General features: G+C 42.4%; 1 protein-coding gene across 3 annotated transcripts in view; it reads right to left on the reverse strand.

Moving 5' to 3' along the window:
- GXYLT2 (glucoside xylosyltransferase 2) overlaps positions 1 to 13660 on the reverse strand; it is an 81613-nt gene that overhangs the window by 13976 nt on the left and 53977 nt on the right. For all 3 annotated transcript variants that reach the window (XM_018038393.1, XM_005695724.3, XM_018038394.1), the window contains exons 4-5: positions 5520 to 5771; positions 4310 to 4433 (exon numbers count right to left, since the gene is read on the reverse strand). In XM_018038393.1, the coding sequence (XP_017893882.1) occupies positions 4310 to 4433; positions 5520 to 5771 (376 nt within the window). The remainder of the gene's footprint in view (positions 1 to 4309; positions 4434 to 5519; positions 5772 to 13660) is intronic.

The following is a 13660-nucleotide window of genomic DNA, read 5'->3' on the forward strand; positions in this document are numbered from 1 at the left end:
TCTCCCCACCATCCCTTCCTCTCACATTCCTGACTGTGCTCTTTCTCTTTGATTGCCTTCCCCTTTTCACTTCAGTCTATTAATCCCATTCCTCCAACCAGTCAATACACCAAACTCCATTTGGTCTTCAAAGCACCATTTAAGGTGCTAAGACTCGCACTGCCATCACTTGATGAAGACAAAGTAGACACAACTCTCTCACAAGGACCCAACAATCTTCATTCTTGCACTTCAGATCAGAGTTCATGAACTTCCCAGACAATGATCCGTTATCAGTTTCCAGGACAGGCTTAAAACCAAATTGCTGGGCCTGTCCACCCCAAAACACACTCATAACTGCCAGCTGCTGGGTGTTTTGGGTGAGTGAGTAAATAGTGGGGTTGTCCACCAGGTGCAAAACTCCAGTGACCCAGACGGGATGAGAGAACAAGGCCTGACTGGGCCTTTGAAGAAGCTTGTTCCATGTGACTGTGTGTCTTGCTCCCTGTGGCCCCAGAAGATCCTCCTGACTCCTTCGTATCAGATTCAACTCATGGACGATCTATGTATATATTCCCCTCGTGTTTCAGCTCCTCTCTCTCTTCCTGGACAGAACCCTACCACTTCTGCTGTGGTTGGATGTCCTGCCTTGTCATCTGTACTTAGCTGGTTTCATTTCCTTTCCTGCCCACATGCACTTTTCTAGAAACTGTTTCTGAAGAAGGGACATATCCAGGTAGTCATGTTTGAGAGAGAAAAAAGGCACGTGATCTTGTTCCTCTGGCTCCTCATGACTGGAACAAGGGCAGTCTCCTCACCCAAAAAAACAAAACTGGTTTAGAGCTGGCTGGGAATCAGTTGATAGGCTGGACCAGAACAATCTCCCTCTCTATCTTTCTCTCCTTCAAGAATCTAAGACATTAAAAAAAAAAAAAAACCTATCATCATTGGTATGGACTTATAAGGTTCTGTTGACCTGATGTTGGGCCATGCACAAGCAAAGAATACTGCTAGAAAGATGGAATGGAATCAGATGAGCAGAAGCAATAAGACGGATACCCTGAGGCCTCTGAGGGATGAAGAAATCAGCTTTGGTCCTGAGCAGCTGCCTAGAGATGGTTCTCATGAGGTCTGGTATGATTTGACCCATGTGTTCATGGGACTGACACCTGGACCCCTACTTAGTTGGTCTGAATAGAATTTTATTCCCTGAAACCTAAGTATATTTGAATCTAAGCACATCTTTCTAAATAGAGTTCTTTGTGAGCTCTTGTCAAATTTATCCTTTCTACAGAACTCTGCTCTTGACTCAAATTCACCTATAAAGATGTGAGTTCAGTCGTCCATTTCTTGATGAAACTGCCTCAGCTCACTGCCAGGAAAAGTCCTGTGGGATGTTACCTGTGTGTCTCCCACGGGTTTCAGCTGTCACCTCGTGAGTCAGTCCAGTACTCAGCACGACAATTACACACCCACAGGCATTTACTATCTAACCATAGCAAGAGTTTCACAACATTTTTAAGCTAATGACTTGTAAACCTGTTTTCATGATATGATTGGCTACAGGAAGCTATAAGAAAGCTATATGAAAATATTCTAAATATGGGCTCAGGTTTTGTGTGTATTGCTTCACCCATAGCAACCCAGAGAATCATAACAATAAGCATGTTTATTTCCTGAGTCATGGCCAATTTTCTCTTCCTCTCTCCTTTCCAGGGATAAAGGTAACACCCTTTTTTTTTTCCTCTTCAAATACTGTTTGTTCTGGTTTATAGAAAGTGCTCCCAATCAATATAAACAAAGAAAAACCTTTAATATGATGGATATCACTGGATTTCAGGTCAAAGAGCTCATGTTTGATAAAGGATCTGAATAAAGCATGAAAGATCAAAGGCAGGCCATACAAAGAACGCTCAAAGAGACACCTAATACTTACTGACCTAAAGTTAGGAAACTCAGTTATTTACTTGCTACTGCTCAGACTCAGGATTCAGAACAACTTCCTAATTATTTTATAAAATCCTTGTACTCAATGGATCTAAGATGGGCAGTGGAGCGCCATTAAATTCAGCTGGTTTTCAGATTAATTAAAGACACGGGTCTGGGTCTAATGGCAGAGCTGCTTGTGACCGCCTTTAAGTATTATTTACTCACTGATCATGTCCTCAAATACTCTGCAACAGGCTAAGAGGCTATCTGGGGAGGCAACTGCGCAGATCTTTTGAATCCCTCAGTTTGGGAATATGGACAGATAGGCTACGGAAGAGACTTTAAGCCACACAACAGAGAAGGAAAATGCAATAAAGCAGTGGTCCCCAACCTTTTTGGCACCAGAGACCAATTTTGTGGAAGACAATTTTTCCATGGACCAGGCTTGCTGGGGTGCGGTTTTGGGATGATTCAAGCAGATTACATTTATTGTGCACTTTATTTCCATTATTATTACATCAGCTCCACCTGAGAACATCAGGCATTAGATTGGAGACCAATCCAATGGAGACTGGGGACCACTGAAATAAAGGGCAAAATAATGCAGGAGAGAGACACATTTGGGGAAAACTGCACAGCTCTTTAGACACCCCCCTCAACTAGGGGACCTTCCCCTCCCCTACAAAGGCATGGGGCTGGAGCTGGAAAGGCCTGGGCTTGTACCCCGGCTCTGGCACCATTAGCTACGCCACAAATTATTTAACTCTCTCTCATTTGGTACCTTTGTCTGTGAAATGGGGATTCTATCAGTGTCCCTATGAAAATTAAATAAGAAAATGCTCAGAACAACACCTGACACGCAGTAAATAATCAACATCAGTCGTCATTCCTTAGCTTCAGGCTCTTGGCCAACATGCTGCCAACATCTGCTTCCTCCCCGCCAGGAATTTGGAAGTGGGATGAAGTTAGTCTTTCCTTGTGGCTGGACCTGGAGTGTGAAACTGTGGTATTGTGCTGCGAGCACAGATTGAGAACCTTCGAAGAGGGGAATGCACAGCCTCAGTGGGAGAAGGGAAGTCCAGCCTGGGCTGCTCAGCCTTTTCCCTTCCTTGCCTGTTTCAGGTCTTCCTGCTCTAGGTTTCTACAGGACACCAGTTTGCTCATTTAAAAACGTATCCTTTGTGTTTAGACTAATTCCAGGGGCCTTTTATTTGTAGCCAAGAGTCCTACTCACTATAACTACACCTAGAAAAAAAAGACGGAATCTGCTTAAGAAGAAAAAGGAGGAGGGGCTAACTTTAAAGTCCCTGTTGCCATCAGAGTGAAATGGATTAAAACACGCCATAAACCAACAGCCAACACACCCCCTTCATCACAAGAGTTAGTATCGGGAATCTTTCCCAGAAATGAAGTCCATTACCTATCAACCTGCTTTTTTCCTTTTCTAGGATTTGCTCCTTTTTGATTCAAAGACATATGAGATTAGGATTTATTTCAGAATTTTGTTAAAAAACCAAATATAGGTACATACAGAGACAGAAGTCTTAGAAAACAGGAGCCTCTATTTCAGGATTTTTTTTTTTTTTTGGTCACATCGCTTGGCTTATGGGATCTTAGTTTCTGACTGGGGATCAAACCCTGGTTCAGGGTGGTAAAAGCCCAAGTCTTAACCACTGGACCACCAGGAAATTCTCTATTTCAAGATTTTTAAAGACCAAGGAGAGTCCTAAGTAGGTTATGGTGAGGAGTGATTTTTTCCCCCAGAGATCTTTCTCAAAGAGAAAACATGGTTTTGATTTCAATCACATTAAGTAAGACTGTAGTAAAGATGAAAGAAAAGGCAATGTTTAGCTTTAGGCATCAATGTAAAAACACAGACCAGAAACTTACATCCCCCTTCCTTCCCCAAGTCCACCAAATCACTGACTTGAAGAATTTCTTTGCCTCAGGTGGAAAGAAAGAGGGATATGTATTTGTGGTCCCTCTTCTACATTGTTTTAACCCTGAACAAGTCCCTTCACTGTCAGGATCCCAAGAATCAAGTCCCGTCAATCTAGCAATTGTTCAGGCTATGGAGGGCCTTGCGCTTAGACTATAATGTTTTCATTTAGGTCTGTGCCACTCACTTATTTTGCCTGTAGTTCTTCAAAGAATGGCATGGCAAAACCCAAAAGATATTCTTGAAAAATGGAGCCCACTGTCGGAGGTTTCAACATTTGACCTTTTGTGTTGGCAGTGAGAGGACGGCCCACATGAGACCCCAAGGGCGGATGAAAAGGCCCCCTTTGCAGGGGACACAGGCACAATTCAGGGTCTGCCAACACAGCCCAGGCTGGAATGTGTTCTGTGGGCTGAGGTGGGCGAACTCCTCCATGAACCACATTCTTGAAAGAGAACCTACCTGGGTTGAAATAAAAAATAATATTTAATAAGTCCTGGTCTCCCCACGTGATGGCATTCTTGTACTTCTGGTAGAGAGGGTACAGCATGTCCTCCCAAGCCAAGCCTGTTGAAATCATGCTGTTCTGGAAAAGACAAAACCATCACAGTGGCTACGGCATGGCAAATACATCTGATCTGCTGAGTATCGGTGTACAGGGACGAGTTCTCCCCTGTACTTTCTGCCCCCCAGAGTGAAAATGAAACCAACAGAGGAAGGGTCCTGCTGGCCTCAAGGCATAGGACAAAGCAAAACTAGGCCTGGAGCCTGCAGGTGCACACATGGATGGCAGACGAACATGGAACTAGAAGCGGGCCTATGGCTTCTCAGAAAAGCAGGCCCCAGATCAAACCTTTCTTTGTTACACTAAATTCTTGCCTCTGAAGTGAAGGAACAAAATACAGATACCATAATCAAGGTATCTTAAGGAAAAATACCCTTTCCTTATCTCACAACAATTATTTATTTTTAAGATAAAAGCAATATATTCACACTAAATATTCAGACAGCACACAAAGATGTAAAAAGTAAAGATATTTTTTCTTCTGCTTCCTACAGTTCCCATTCCCACTTTCTCTAGATAGAGCCACAATTAATGGTCAGTTTCTTAGGTATTCTTCTGGAAATTTCTAAGGCATAAAAGGAATCACACCCTATGGTACCATGTTTTGTTGCATTTAAATTTTTTCACTTAATATTTTTTTAGAAATCTTACTTATCTTGTAGATTTACCCTTTAGTAGGAGGGTAATTTTTTTTTTTTGACTTGTTCTCTACTGATGTTCACTTAGGTTCTTCCAGTTCTTTGCCAAGATAAAAGCTGAGGCCTTGTTCATTTATCTCTGTATATTTATGTAAATTTATCCCTAGGGTAATTTCGAGAAGTTCTCCAAGGTTTTTGAAGGCTGAGATACACACAGGGTTTAAAGATGGAATTCAGAAATGCAACGTAATCTTCCAGAATAGTAACTCTGTTGAAGAGTGTTAAATTCCATAATCACCTGGGATTTTCCTAAACCAACAAATATTCTGTAACTTTCCAAATGCCTTTCTCTTTCCTGGCTTCTACAAGCCATCTACTTCTAAAGTCAATACACTGACACTCCAAGAACGTCACGCTGAGAAGACAAAGTCTTGATGTTTAAAAAAGGAAATATAAACTACTTTCTTACCTTGAACTGGGCACTTCTTATCCGAGTTAAATTCATTAGCATGACTCCTGAGTTAACTCCCGCGGAGCCATAGAAAGGGTGCCGGGCAAAGCGGCTATACCAGCCAATCTTGGGGATTTCATGCTCGGGGGCCATGGCTGCAAGCTGCGTTGAATTAAACTGCCTCAGAAGCTTCCAGATGTCATCAACAGGTCTCAGAAAGAGAACATCGGTGTCCACGTAGAGAAGGGAGTCCACATCCTTTAAAATTACCTTTGTATGTATTGGGTGAGGAGGGAAAACATGACAAGTCAGAAACAAAGGAAGTGGCCTGAGAGGTCAACACTGACACTGATTTCACTGATTAACGCAAATTCTACAAGGGGTATCACTCTTAGCCCCCATTCCTTTCTTCTCCTTGGACTTCAGGGAGAAGCGTCAATCAAACGGTAGATGCTCAAAGAAAGATCAATCTTGACCCAGACTGGTGCAGTTCCAGGACTCTTGACTATATTTGGCAAGGATTAAAATTCCCAGGAGAAGGCAATGGCACCCCACTCCAGTACTCTTGCCTGGAAAATCCCACGGATGGAGGAGCCTGGTAGGCTGCAGTCCATGGGGTCACTAACAGTTGGACACAACTGAGCGACTTCACTTTCACTTTTTACTTTCATGCATTGCAGAAGGAAATGGCAACCCACTCCAGTATTCTTGCCTGGAGAGTCCCAGGGATGGGGGAGCCTGGTGGGCTGCTGTCTATGGGGTCGCACAGAGTTGGACACGACTGAAGCGACTTAGTAGTAGTAGTAACAAACTTCCCAGGGAGTGAAAATATCAGCAAATGACTACTTTCTTCTTCTTCTTCTTCTTCCAGGCTTTCTTCTTCCATCCTCCAGTAAGGCCATCTGTCTTTCTCTTTTAGTTTTTTTTCTTGGAAAATCTAGGGCAGGCACTAGAACACTTGAAGCTGGACAACTAGACTAGTTCATGCCAGGCTTTAGGGTAAATACTCTGTCTCTGGATCCACTTCTCTCACTATTGCTGGGTATGGCTCTGCATCTTTTTGAAATAATATTTTCAACTAAGGTTTAGACTTGGAAATAGGCAAAGCAAGTCATTGGCCAGCTTTGTCTGCAGGGATTGGCAAATGCTTTTGTCTACATGGCTAGGGAATAATATTTTAGGCTCTGTTGCAGCTACTCAACTCTGCTGTAGGATAAAAGTAGCCATGGACAGTGTATAAACAAATGAGCATGGGTGATTCAGTAATACTTTACTTGGGAACACTTAAATTCGAATTACATATAATCTTTAGATGCCGCAAAACCTTCTTCTTATGTTTCTTTCATCAACCATTTGAAACATAAAAGACATTCTTGACTCAAGGGCTCTGGTTTGTCAACCTCTGTTGTAGATCATTCAAGTCAACCACCTTAAGTAAATAAGTTCTCCTTTGCTAAATGCTTATTCACTTACCAGAATTGTGCCCTGGGGTCTGAGACTTCAAAGACATTGTCATTATAGTAATAGGGTTATTTACCTTGTTTTGTTATTGTCCCCCCCAAATTTAGAAGTAGCTTAACCAAAGAAGGATCATCATCCTAAAACCATAACAACACTTGTTACGGCCTGAGTCTTTCTAAAACGCATATGTTGAAGCCCTAACGCTCAATGTGATGGTATTTAGAGATGGGGGTCTTTGGGAGATCATTACGGTTACTTGAGGTCCTGAGGGTAGAACCTTCAAGATGGGATGCGTGTGTGCGTGCTCAGTCATGCCTGACTCTGCGAACCCACAGGTGGTAGCCCACCAGGCTTCTCTATGGGATTCTCCAGGCAAGAATACTGGCGTGGGTTGCCATTTCCTTCTCCAGCAAGACGGGATCTGTGTCCTCATTAAAAGAGACATCAGACAGCTTGTGTCTGTCTCTTACTCACTCACTCTTGCGCTCATCTCAGTCTCGCTCTCTCTCTCTCTTTCTGCCATGTGAGAGCATAGTGACAAGGGCAGCAGTCTGCATGCCAGAGAGAGGGTTCTCACCCTTATCTCAGACTTACAGCTTCTAGAACTGTAAGAAAATACATTTCTGTGGTTCAAGTCACCCAGTTATGGTATTTTGTCATGGCAAGTTAAGACAACATTCCACTGAGATCCTAATATTTAAAATTGATGAACACCATATGACACCGGCATCATGGAGATTTCAGTTTTGAATAATTTAAAAACTTACACGATTAGTTGTAACATTTATCTTTCCTTCCTCGTGTCGTAGAGGAATAGAATTTACATGTCAATAAAATGAAATAAAAAACAATGATCATCTGCCATGTCACAACAGATTATCCAAATTAAAGAAATATACGTAACCTTGTTAAATACTTTGTAAATACATTAATCATTGCTGGGAATTCCAGCACTTATCCGAGGAAAAGTTCTGTTAGTAACAATACTGCTGCTGCTGCTGCTGCTAAGTCGCTTCAGTCGTGTCCGACTCTGTGCGACCCCATAGACGGCAGCCCCCTGGCTCCCCTGTCCCTGGGATTCTCCAGGCAAGAACACTGGAGTGGGTTGCCATTTCCTTCTCCAATGCATGAAAGTAAAAAGTGAAAGTGAAGTTGCTCAGTCGTGTCCAACTGTTAGCGACCCCATGGACTGCAGCCCACCAGGCTCCTCCATCCATGGGATTTTCCAGGCAAGAGTACTGGAGTGCGTTGCCATTAAATTAGAGAGTTTAAAAAAAACGTGAACTGAGATATTCAGTGATAGATATACAAGAGATTTTAAAGACATATTAACGACATTAAAAAGCATGTCAAATATCTCATTATGATTTTATAATGATTATAGGTTGAAATGATAAAATTTTGGATACACTGAATTAAAATGTTATTAAAATTAGTTTCATGGTTTTTCTTTTTCAACACAAATGCTACCGACTGAAAAATTACATAGCTGTGCAGATACATTTTCCTTTTACACTACAAATGGTAGCATAGGACAAACAATGTCTCTAGTCTTCTTGCTTTCTTTTTTTAAAAACTTTTTATTTTGTACTGGGGTATAGCCGATTAACAATGCTGGGACAGTTTCAGGTGAACAGCGAAGGGACTCAGCCATACACGTGCATGTCTCCATTCCTCCTCAAACTCTCCACCCATCCAGGCTGCCACGTGACAGTGTTGCTTGCTTTTTTATTAACCAAAACAATACATGTCGGAGGGCTTTCCACTCAGTACATAGAGATTTTATCTACTTATTTTTATGTATAGCGTTCTACTGTGTGGATCTACCATAATTTTTTTAATCATCTGAATAGAACATTTAAGTTCTTCTCAAGCTTTTGTAATCACAAACAAGGTCACAATGAAAAAAAATCCTCATCTTAATTCATTTCAAGTATACAACACTTTGGTGGGCTCTTTTTGGTATACAGATCATATTTCAAAATAGACATCTAAAAGTAGACTAATGATACATCTCAGGGACAGCACGGCGGATAGTCCTTAGGAATCTTGAGTCTGGCATTCCTGAGTTAAAATCCAGGCATCATGAGCCCTGTGACTCTGAATGAATTCCTCAGTCTTTCCAGGCCCCAGTTCCCCATCTGTAAAAAGTGGAAAGCAAGACCTCTGCCACTACCACCCCTGTCCCTGGATTGTCACAATCATCCAGTGAATAAAAGACACAAGGAACTTGGTACATAGTAAGTACTCAATAAATAGCCGCTCAGCCTGGGGGGAGAATGCATACATGTATATATATGGCTGAGTCCCTTCACCGTTCACCCGAAATTATCTTGTTAACAATCTATTATACCCCAATACAAAATAAAAAGTCAATAAATAAATAAATAGCCACACTGCTACTATAAGGAGTTTCTGTGCTTTTTCTTTGAAAATGTTGACTTTAAAAAAAGTCACAACCTAATGTTGAGAGTTATGTTTTATTCGGCAGAAATTTCTAGGACTAAAGCCCAGGAGGCAGCATCTCAAGTAGCCCTGAGAGAACTGGTTCAGAGAAGGTGGGAGGATGCAGCGGGGGGCGGGTGAGCGTGGGGTGGGCAGGAAGGAATCAGGTTATACAGAAGTTTGCAACAAAGCCCACGTAGTTTGAATATCAAAAGAATTTTTGTGATTTAAAGAAAACCACGTATCTCAAATGAAGGAATTTAGCGGTTTTCTATATATAGGAAGATGCAAGAGTCTGGGCTCACGGAAACCATTCCTTTCATATGCATCTCAGCTATCTGGGGCCAGTGTCCTGAGTATTTCCCATTCTGAGATCCTCAGTGCTCACCTTAGGGCGTGGTTGCAACCTGAGGGCTGCCTGATCTCTCAGGTATTCTCCTTCCTGAATGCCCATAGGGCTCAGATATTCACATTTGGAGGGCTGGAATGGCTGTTGACTCTGACATCCTTGCTTACTGATATGGCAGGAAATACTCCATTTCTCAAAAACTTCAAATGTAGTTAGTTACCATTCGCATCAGTGGCCACAGTACTTCAAAGCATATGTTGACCATAAAGTGTTTTTATACAAAGTCTAGCAGAAAAAAAATGGAAGAGTTTGAATCTTTCTAATATAATCCACTTATTACCTTGACTGAAAACAAGAGCACAAAAGGCCTCTTTACTCTTTATCTGAGAAAAAAAAAATAAAAACAAAACAGGAGAAAAACCCAACTCCTTCTATAACATTGCATCTCCTGAGGCTAATTCTGCAGCAATTATTGGTGGTATTAATTTGAAGAGGATCACTGTGGCCACGTTTTAATGGGCAGAGGAATACTTACCGAAAGGGTATAAAATCAGCCATTCTAATTCCCTTATGGAAATTAGCACTAGAAATGAGGCCTTTGGTTTCTAAGAGAAGGGCAAAAAGAGGCATAGGCACAGATAATAGCTATTTGTATACAAAGCTGCTCTGGTTCCATTCATCATCCCAACCTGGGCAGCTGCCTCGGGGAACCCTGCTGGCTCTCTGTGCTAAGTAAGGATCAAAGGCTGGCCATGGGCAGCAAGATTATCAGGGGCCACTGGCTCTCATTCAAGTTCATTACTTGCTCCAACCTTACTCTGACTTTGACAGCACAACTCTGGCTGGAAGTTTTGGCTTTGAAATCTAATTACTTGTGTTCAGATTCTGTTTCTACTACTAACTATGGTCTTGGGCAAGCTGGTTCAAGCCTTCTAAGCCTTATGTTCCTTATCTTGTAGGTGGGATCAGTCACTCACTTTAGAGTGCTGTCGGGATGATTAAATGAGATAACGCATGTGAAGCCCCTGGCACACACACAATGAGGACTCGACAAATGCTATGTGATAGTCTTTCTGTCTCACGCTCAGGAGGGCTAGTTCCTTGACTCACAGCCCAGTAACTGGCTGCTATAGTGGTAGCAGTAGCAGCAGTAGCAGCAGTAGTAAAAGAATGAGGCATATTATCTGTTCTCAAGGAAGTTTAGTTGGGAAGGCAGATAAAGCAAGTAAGAGGTGCTAATTAATGGTAGGGGTAGCACAGAAGCACTAAGAAGGTCCCCCTAAACCAGTCTGGAGTGAAAACAGGGAAGGCTTCCCAGAAGAAGTGACATCTAAGCCAAGAAATTAGTAGTGAAAAACAGGGCAAAGAGTGTTAAAGATAAATAGAACAGCATGTGAAAAGTCCCAGTAACCAGGAGAGAACAACGCATAGGCAAGTTGGCTGATGGGCCCGAAGCTTAAAGCAGGAGAGCCAGGAGCCAGGGGCGGGGAGAGATTAGGCTGGTCAAGTGGGCAGGGGCCTGATCAGGACCTACGCAGACAAATTTGAACTTGACCCTGAGAGCAATGGGGAGATGTGAAATAATTTGAACCAGGAATTGAGGTCTGATGCTTCCTCTCCTACCCTCATCGCTCCCATCCAATCCTCAGCAAGTCTCACGCACTCTTCCTCCAAAATACACCTGAATTTGCCCATCTCTCTCCCTTTCCGCTGCCTCACCCTCAGTCCAAGGCACCATTATAGCTCTCCTAGAATTCTGGAAAGGTCCATTCACTGGCATTCCTCCTCCAACCTATTCCTAACAGAGTAGCCAGAACAATTTTTTAATCTCCAGTGTCATTTCTTCTTGGACCCATGGGTTATTTACAACGGGGTTGGGGTTGCTTAATTTCCAAATATTTGGGATTTTCCAGATATCTTTTTACTATTCGTTTCTAAGTTAACTTCCTTATACTCAAGGAGCATACTCTGCATGATTTCAATCCTCTCCCTTTCACTGAGACTTGTTTTATGGCCCAGCATTTGGTGAATGCGGAAGGTTTATCCTGCAGTTGTTGGGTGGAGCATTCTATAAATTCTATAGCTACCGTTTAGGTCAGCTGGTTGATAGTGTTGTCAAGGATTTCTAGGTCCTAACTGATTTTCTGTTTACTTATTATAACCACAGGAGCTCTATGGAGTTCTATCTTCAGACACAAAGAAAGAGTGGAGAAATATGAAATTACTGCAAGTTCATTTACATCAACAGATATGATTTGGGAGCCATCATTAATTTTCACACTAACAAACAATTATAAAAAAGGAAGAGTGCTGAAGTCTCCCACACTGACTGTGGATTTGTGTACTGCTTCCCTGGTGGCTCAGAGGTTAAAGCATCTGCCTGGAATGCGGGAGATCCGAGTTCGATTCCTGAGTTGGGACGATCCCCTGGAGAAGGAAATGGCAAACCCACTCTAGTACTCTTGCCTGGAGAATCCCATGGAGGGAAGAGCCTGGTAGGCTACAGTCCATGGGAGCCTGGTAGGCCCCAGTCCATGGAGTCACAAAGAGTCGGACACGACTGAGCAACTTCACTTCACTTCACTTCCATTTCTCTAAGCATGGGTTTGCTTCCTACAGCTGAGAGCTCTGTTATTAGGCTCCCAGGTGCAGACTCATTTAGAGTGGAATATGATCCTGATGGATTGAGCCTCATATCATTACAAAAGATCCAGAGGGCTTTTTTAAAAACTAATATTAGATGATACCACTTTCATCTTTAAACCTCTTCAAGACTTTTCACTGCACTTTCATTACACATGAACCATGGTCCCTAAAAGATAGACATACTCTGACCCCGTGGGGCACCGAGTTCCTATCAGTGGTGATCTTTCACCTCCTAGCACAACACTGGCTTCAAGGCCTTCAGCTTTTCATTATGGCTCAATAACTGCCAAAGTCAAAGGGCAGGGAGCAAAACAGACTTAATAGGAAGCCAACAAACTTCCATTTCTCTTCCTGCCTATATATAGCCAGAGTTTCCACTGTCAGAGAAACACTTACACCTTTGCTTAGTTAGAAACTAACACATAAGTCCACCACTTTCAAAAAGAAAACATAAACTAGGAACTATCCTGTTTAACAAAGGAATAATCTTTTGGAAAAGGATTTTTTTGTTTTTTGGTTTGTTTGCTTTGTTTGTTTGTTTTTGGCCATGCAGCATGGCTTGTGGGATCTTAGATCCCTGACCAGGGATTGAACCCGGGCCACAAAGCCCTAACCATTGGACAGCCAAGGAATTCCCAGGAATCATCTTTTGGAATGGTCTCTCTCACTTTATTCCCTAAATTCAAAGCACCCAAAATGAAGAAGATAAGGTGCTCAAATCTGCTGAAAAACAGTGTATCTATAGTTTATGAAATACGTGTGCAGCTCTGATGCTTTAGTTTCAAGGTTTGTGAGCTCTTGTTTTAGACAATTGCTTAAAGTATCAAAACTATGATTAGCGTGAAATTAATGATGCCCCCAAATCATATCTGTTGATATAAATCAGTTAACAGTAACTTCACATTTCTCCCCCTTTCCTTGGCTCTGGAGATTAAGTTCTAGGGAGCACCTGTGATTTAGGATAAACGTCATCCCAAGCCTGTGAGCAAAGTGCTACCAACAGATTGCCGCATGTGAGGCAGAGCTTTCCACTTACTATTTTTGAATGCCCAGCTCTAACTCAGCCTGCAGGTATAAGCTCAGGTGTGACCTCCTCAGAAATGCTTACCCAAGAGCCTCCTTCCTCTTGCCTTCCAGCCTCTCCATCACACCACTATACTACCTCTGTCCAGAACCAAATTATTTTCCCGTCTGTTGCTTGCCTTCCCCAATTAGAATAGAAGTTCCATGAGGGCAGGGACCTTCTAGGTCTAGTGAA

The sequence above is a fragment of the Capra hircus genome, chromosome 22 (genome assembly GCF_001704415.2).
Source record: "Capra hircus breed San Clemente chromosome 22, ASM170441v1, whole genome shotgun sequence".
NCBI lineage: Eukaryota > Metazoa > Chordata > Mammalia > Artiodactyla > Bovidae > Capra > Capra hircus.